The sequence below is a fragment of the Alligator sinensis genome, unplaced genomic scaffold (genome assembly GCF_000455745.1).
Source record: "Alligator sinensis unplaced genomic scaffold, ASM45574v1 scaffold706_1, whole genome shotgun sequence".
In the NCBI taxonomy this organism is placed as follows: Eukaryota; Metazoa; Chordata; order Crocodylia; family Alligatoridae; genus Alligator; species Alligator sinensis.
Window position 1 is genome coordinate 431,881 of NW_005842683.1, and position 7,915 is coordinate 439,795.

A 7,915-nucleotide genomic window follows, 5' to 3' on the forward strand; every position below is an offset into this window, starting at 1 on the left:
TGAATATATTTGCGTAACCATAACTACTAAACTTAGGTTTGGTCCAGAGTGAAGAGGTTTCTGTGGTAGCTATGTAATGAAGTTGTGCAAGCAGGAACATGAACAGTTGAACGATGCTGTAATGGTTAGTACTCTTGGCATGATAATAAGAGTACAAATGTCAAAGGGGATTACAAGTATTTTGCAGTTACTTCCTTAAAACAAAAACTCAGTCTCTGAAATAAATAAATAAAAACAAACTAAAAAATAAAGAACCCTCAATACCTAAAATAAGACCTCAAATTTATATTTTTAATCGTAACAACTCATCAGTTTTCTAAAATCCCAAGGAATTCCAGCCCCCACATTTCCTTGGGATGGAAAAATGCCTTCTGATGCCTAATGGTGATCCTTCCAGTAATTTTTTTTTAACATAAGCACATTTTCTATTTTGTAATCCAATTTTGCCCTGTTACAGTACTGTGGAATTTATTTAAAAGCAATTGTTAAATGTAATTAATACATATATATTATTTTAACACATGAAAATTCTATTATACTCAGGTTCTCTTACATGGCTGACATCTAAGCACCTTTATTAATATAAGGCAATGCAACTAACATATGTCGTATGTGTCCTGTCTGCCACAGAAGCCATATCTTGCAGCCACCACTAATCTTTGCTTTCAAGAAAGATGAAATGAGTAATCTGTTGGATAATTATGAAATAAACTACAATAGGAAGCAAAATCTTCTCAGCACTTTGTGACTGTTTCATGCTCGACCATGACTATTCCCAAAAAAGAAAGTACTTAAAAAGTCCATAATTAATTTTCAATGTTTCTAAAATATAATATGAAAATCGAACCATTTCAGAAGTAACTGTAAGACGGAAGTATACAACCCTGAATTCAGGCAAAAATACTCAGAATTTGCACTGAAGAATTGACATAAGGTAATGAAGATTTTCCTAAAACTTCTGCTGAACACTATTCTTCTCATTCACTGTCATGATCAACTAACATTGATCTACACATTTTTTTTTCATTTCTCTCTGAAATTTACTTTAATGCTCCATAATTTTCTCATGGCATTCTTCACATCCTCATTTCTCAGTGTATATATCAATGGGTTCAGCATAGGGGTGAAGATGGTATAGAAAACAGCAACTGTCTTATCTTCTGAGAAGGTAGTGGAAGGTCTTAAATAGAAGAAGATACAAGGTCCAAAAAATATAAGCACTACTGTAATGTGGGAGGCACAAGTGGACAGAGCTTTGAGGCGCCCTTCAGAGGTATGAGTTCTCAAGGAGACTAATATTACAATATAAGATATCATCAGAACAACAAAACAGAGCAGGGAGAGCATTCCACTATTGGCAACCACTACGATACCAATGATGTAAGTATCAGCGCAAGCTAGTTGCAGCAAAGGGTGCACATCACAGAAAAAGTGATCTATTACATTTGGTCCACAGAAGGGAAGCTGGGTGGTCAGGAGAGTCTGTACTATGGAGTGAAGAAAGCCCCCTGTCCATGAGGCCACTACCATCCAGCTACATACATGCTTGTTCATAATGGTAGTATAATGGAGAGGTTTGCAAATTGCTATGTAACGATCGTAGGCCATCATTGTGAGGAGGAAGATCTCAGTGCAACCAAGGAGATGGACTAGGAACAGCTGTGCAATGCAGCCATGGAAGGAGATAGTTTTCCTCTCAACGAGTAAATCTGCCATTAGTTTGGGGGCTGTAACAGAAGCATAGAAGATATCTACAAAGGAGAGGTAACTTAGGAAGAAATACATGGGGGAGTTCAGAGTCTGGCTTCTTTGAATTGTGACAATGATGGTGAGATTTCCTAATACAGTAGCAATATAAAATAATAGAAACAAACCAAAACACACTTGTTCTAATTCCTGGTTCTGGGTGAGTCCCAAGAGAATGAATTCAGAAACATTATGTATATGCTCCATGTATTCAGGATAGGTAATGACCTCGAGCTTTACAGCAAAGTCACCTGCCATGACACAAAAAAGGAGACCATTATCATCAATGAAAAATCAACAAGAGACTAAATCAATATTCCATGTTGATCTTGAGCCTCTGCACCTTACTTTTAAGATTTGTTGAATTAAATGGAGGGAGAGCAGCCTGTTGGGGAGGTTTCTGCCTAAGTGGGAGAATGAGTACAGATTAGAACTTACAGGCTCTTTGAGCCAAACCAGTGTCCAACAAACGAAGATTGAACTCCATAGTTTTAGCTCTTCTCCTGCCACTCATACCTCCCTTTGATGGCTGCCCAGGAGAAGGGAAGAAGAGGAGTAGGGGACTCCTTGCATTGTCCCTTGGGCTCTTAAGTGTCCATTTTAGGCATATAACTGGTACCATTTTTTTTAACATAGATAAATAGGAATGAAATCTCCTATTTGCAAATGGGGATCTACACATTTTCTAGTGAAAATATCATGAATCCATCTACTGTGGTCATGAAAAAGATTTATATTAATTTTTTTTTTAGGAATATAAGAGAGAACTGCCTTTTAAAACTAACCTCTACTAACTGTAACAGAAGTTCACTTTACTTCCATGGTGATGGTGGTGGTAAGGTGTGTGCGTGTGTGTGTGTGTGTGTGTGTGTGTGTGTGTGTGGGGTGAGGTCCAGAGAGTAACTTCCATGATTTTATACAGGTACCATTCTTCCAGAACTCAATGTTTGCAAATGCTGAAGAGGTACCTGATGGGAATTTGTCAAGTGATTTTTTTTCAGCAGTCATGATCCTGGAGTTTCCTCTTGAACAAACAATACACAATACAATTTTTTTTCTTAAAATGTATACCATATTTATTGTCTAAAAAGAACAAACTATTCACAACAGAGGCTTCATCTTAGACAATATACACTTGATGGAGATTATCAACCCACATGTTAACTGAACCACAGTCAATATTTGTTATAATGCTGATATATGTAACATGTTTCTCACCATAATGTTCCTACTTTGGATATTCTGGAAAATTGGCATAATCATTTTGTCCATGGTATTTTACTGTATAATTCTGGGGAGGGGGTGGAGGGTGGGGCAAACAAAAAATAGTGTATGGCCATATTTCACCTGGATGCAGCAATACTCTTTCTATGACATGCTCTAATTTTCTTCTACAGTTTTAGAAAATAACTGGATGAGACTATTCTGTTTTACACATCTATAACAAATAAGAATTGACTAATAATAGGTGCAAAAATAAGGAAGAATTTTAGGATTCAGGCAAAGTCTTATTAATTTTATTACTTTCCAACAGCAATATTTGTGATGTAAATTTAAAATATATATGCCAAACAGATAGAGCCATCCACTCTCATATGGAAGGAGCCCTAATGAAGATTCCACATTCAGAATCCATTTTTGAGTTCCCAGTTCTGCATCCTTGCTCCAGTTGTTTTCAGCTGGATTCTGCACTGATGCAGAGGGTGTGTCCAGGTGTGTATGGATTTTTGGTTTCCTGGGGACAACCAGGAGTAGTGTACCTTGTGCCACAGCTACTTTTTCCTGGGGAATACCTGTGCCATGAGCACTTTCATGTGTGGCAAGTTACTGTGGGAGTGGTAGGGGAGACTGGGGTGAGCTCTGGACTGGCCCCAGCAGCTTTACCTGGGGTCCTGGAGGCCTCTTGGGGCTGCAGCTGTGACAATCCTGCTGGGGAGCCTGGCCAGCAGCTGCAGCATGGCTCCAGGTGGCCCAGTTCTGCTTTTCAGCAGCTCATGCTACCCGAGCATGCACTGCTCTGTTTTTTGTTTTTCCCCACAGTTTTTTCTGACCCCCGGATATCCAGGGGCCAAAAAAAACCCCCCACAGGAAAAAAAACAGAGAAGCACATGCTCGGGTAGCATGCCCTTTCAGTGCAGAGAACACCAGTCTGTGTGGTATGTGACACTACAGACATGTTTGTGGTACCACATACCCCACGACCATGCTCATCTGGACGCACCCAGAGAGGCCATATCAGTGCAGTAAATGGAAGACTTGATTTCATGTAGTACCAATAAGTGCAATGAGAAAGTAATTACTAAGAACACAAGGAGCTCAAAAATAGAATCACACCAAGATGCTTAATTCATTTATATAAATAAGTAAACAAACAAACAAACAAATAACTAACTAACTAACTAAATTATTGTGGCTCCAAGACTTCCAAAGCAGTGCAATAATTAGTTCACATTTGCAAAGGAGGAAGTTAGGTTGCATAATTTTATAATCATCCCTGAAAGATTAATGGTTTGGATTGGACATTTGAATCCCAAGAAATGCTTCCTTTCTTATATACTACATGGATAAAAGTTTTTTAAAGGGTCACTATAAAATATTGAGTAGCACTGGAAAACTTACATTGATTGTATGTACAGATTACAGTTGTTCCCTGGATGGTGCTCTTGTTTGGAGTTTCACTCCCCAGCTTTTACTAACAATGAAGAAGATTTTGCCTTCTGTCATATGCTGTCTATAAAGATAAGTGATGGACAGCTTAGACAAACAGGAAGATAATTTTTTGGTCTGACTTCAGAATGATTCTTATCCACATTTCTTCCAGTTCAGAAAACCACCTTCTGCCTCAATGGGCAGGAACTGATCCAAAACTGGACCCTTCATTCAGAGAAAATAAGGGTTGCAACAGGATCCTTGGGGAAAAAAAAATGCCTTCCTTCTGACAGCAAAGTTATAGGAAATATATTTAAAGTCAGCCACGTAGCAGTATAACATAACTGCTCTGGCTAATGAGCCCCCAGAGGCATTTAGTGGGTCATTGGCATGAGAAATGGGTGAGAACACAGCTGAACCTTATCATTTTGTACACATATATGAGGCAATCTTTGAATATTGTGTTTCCAGGTCCAGGCTGTCCAAATAATGTTTTTAGCTGTTCTTGGACTCAGGATTACCCAGACTTTTTAGAAGTTTAGTGTGATTCTGTTGAGCATAACAACACCTAACTGCCTTGGGAACCTAAGTATCTTTTTTCAAAAGCAATGAGGATCACCTCTTCAATTACCTTTTCTGAGATAAGATACTTCTTAGATAGAGAGAATTAAAATTTACATCTTTGCCCTTCTGCTAGAGTACCCTAACCTCCATGCTATAAGGCAGCCTGCCTGGATCAGAGCACACCATCCAACCCTGCTGTTGAAGGTAAGCCCCTGGTCCATTAAGAATACAGGCAGTCCTAAATCTTACAACGCAATTAGTTCCTGAAACTTGTCTCTTAAGTTGAAATGCCATAACTCAGAACCAATTTTCCCATAGGAACAATGTTATAAATGGGGGATTGGTTCCTTTATGACGGTCCACACAGCTGCATCCAGCTGGTAAGTCTGTTGTGGTGGGGGGAATGGTTGGTTGGGGGGAGATCAATGCCCCCACAGTGAGGGAGGGATTGGGGCTGGGGCTGGAGCTGGGACCCAGACTGGGGCAGGTGCTGCCCAGGGAGGTTGTGGGGTGGCTTGTGCCACTGTGCGCCGCCAGTCCATGAGCTGCTGGTGTATAGGCTTGTTTGGTGGCTCTCACTGCTGCTCCCATAACCAGTCCAGGAGGGAATGGGGCAGGGGCATGTGCCCCAGGATCTGAGTGGGCTGGGCAGGGCTGGGGCTGCACCAGGCAGAAGGTGGAAGTTTCTGGGAGCAGGGGCTATGCCCCACATTGCTTGCCCAGCCGGCACAGGGCTGGCACAAGACTGAGCCACTGTGCTGCCTCTGGACAAGTGGTGTGCAGTGACAGGACCTGGCCTGGCATCCCTGCACCTCCCTGGCTGGGCAAGCAGTGGCAAGACATGGGGGGTGGGGTATGTGCCCCTGAATCGGGGTTGGGTGGGTGGTGGTGTGGGAGCTATAGGGGGTTTGCAGCAATTTTTTAGGTGGCACACGGCCTCCTCTGTGCCTTGTCACTGCTCGCTCAGCTGGGGTGAAGCTGCTGCTAATCTGGGATGTGCAGGGAGGCTGGGATGGTTCCTGCCGCTGCACACTGCTTGTTTGGAGGCAGCGCAGTGGCTCAGTCTTGTGCAGGCCCCATTCTGGCTGGGTGAGTGGTGGTGGTGGTGGGGTCATAGTCCCCACTCCGAGTGCCTTCTGCCTTCCAAATTCTGCCCAGAGCTCAGCCCAGTGCAGCCCTGGCCCCATCCACCCCACTCAGATCCTACGGCATATGTCCCTGCCCCATGCCCTCCTGGACCAGTGGTGGGAGCAGCAGCAAGAGCCGCTAGACAAGGTGCCACATAAGCAGCTCCCAGACTGGCAGCATGCAGCACCACAAGCCGACCCACCCCCTCCCTGGGCAAAGCTTGCCCCAATCCAGGTCCTAGTCCCAGCCCCAATCCCTCCTTTGCTGTCGGGGCATTGATCTGCCCCTCCACATCCCTTTCCTCTCCCCCACCACAACAGACTTACCAGCTGGATGCAGCTGTGTCAACCATTGTAAAGGTGAAACCGGCATGGGAACCTTGAAAAAAGGTGTCAATTTATAGATGTCATAAATGCCATTTGTCGTAACTCAAAAAGCCATAACTTGAGGACTGCCTGTACAAGATTAATGGGGCTAGAAAGGGATCCAGTGAGAAAGATCCTGACTCTATTCCACTGATGTGGAGAATTTTTTGAGTAAGTGCTGTCCTGGGTTCTGACCCCTGCTCTCTGGATTTATGCATTGACTGTTGTTAGTCCATGATGGCTTGGACTTCCCTCTCCCAAAGGAATGCTCTACTCCTTGGTCTACAGAATTAGGTTCTCTTTGAGTGTTGTCTCTCCCTGAATCATTTAGATGTTTACGGATGGGAGAATAGATTTATTGGGTTGGAAGTTACCTCAATATTCATCTAGTCCAACCACCCAAGAACTTTGGATTCTTGGCTTCACAGCTTGAGTTGTATGTGTAATAGGTGCTGATTATTTTATAGTCTGGTGTTCAGCCCATTTCTACCCATGAGAATTTTAATTCTCTTAGGCTAAGGATGGTTTCTTGGTGTATGTTCTGACTCTTAGATTATGTGAAAAGTTGTCAACAGAGCCACCACGAGCAAGGGTTAATCTCAAGTGATTCTATCTGCATTCCATGCAGCTATGTGTGGTCGGGCTGGTGCTTGCATTGGTGAATACCAGCCCAGCCCCACCCCCAGAGCTGTCACAGACAGGAGACAGAAAAGCTCTATCTCCACCCTGAGCAGCTGGGCAGGGGGGAAGGGATCTCCACTTCTCTTGCCTTGCATGCTCCCCCCAGCTACCCCTGCTGGGGTCTTGAGGGGAGCTGGGCCAGGCGCACATAATGGGGGGTGTCTCCTTCCCCCCACTACCATGCAACTGTCTTGACCACAGCAACCTTGTACCTGCAGGACTTGGAGCTGGGGTGGGGGGTGGGGTGGGAAATGAAGCTTCCCTCCACCTAATGGGCCTGGCCTGGCTACCCCTGCTGAGGTTTTGGGGGCAGCTGGGTCAGGCCCATAAGTTGGGGGCAGGGGAGGTCATGGCAGCCTTTGCTGATGGCAAGATGGTCAAATGAAGGGCAGGAGGAAGAGAGCCCCACACTGTGTGGGCCCAGCCTGGCTCCCCCTGAAACCACAGCAGTAGTTGGGGGGTGCCCATTGGGGGAGTCTCTATGCTTTCATTTCCCTCCCAGCCACTGCTGACAGTCACTAGCTGATGCAGAGGTTGGGGCTGGGGAGAGGGGGATGGGTCTGGCAGCTCCCTGGGAGGCTGCTGGAGCACCCCCACTTGCTGGCTTGGGCCAGCACAGGCATGGTTCAAGCCTCCCCACCTAACAGGCCTTGTGTAAAGCACCTTGAGTTTTAACTCCCCAGTAGGATGCCTGAACTTCTGTATACACCTGTTTTCCTGTGGTAGATGCTCATGGAATGAAGTTACAGGCCTCAACAGTAGCATGCTAAACACCAGGGAAA

At 44.3% G+C, this 7,915-nt stretch overlaps 1 protein-coding gene across 1 annotated transcript; it reads right to left on the reverse strand.

Annotated features, from left to right (window-relative positions):
* Positions 1–1,023: 1,023 nt before the first annotated feature.
* LOC102375568 (olfactory receptor 4S2-like) lies at positions 1,024–2,905 on the reverse strand. The gene is made up of 2 exons (XM_006033956.2): positions 2,893–2,905; positions 1,024–1,940 (listed from the first exon to the last, which is right to left on the reverse strand). Exons 1-2 carry the CDS (start codon positions 2,903–2,905, stop codon positions 1,024–1,026), a joined length of 930 nt encoding a protein of 309 aa, XP_006034018.2.
* Positions 2,906–7,915: the final 5,010 nt, after the last annotated feature.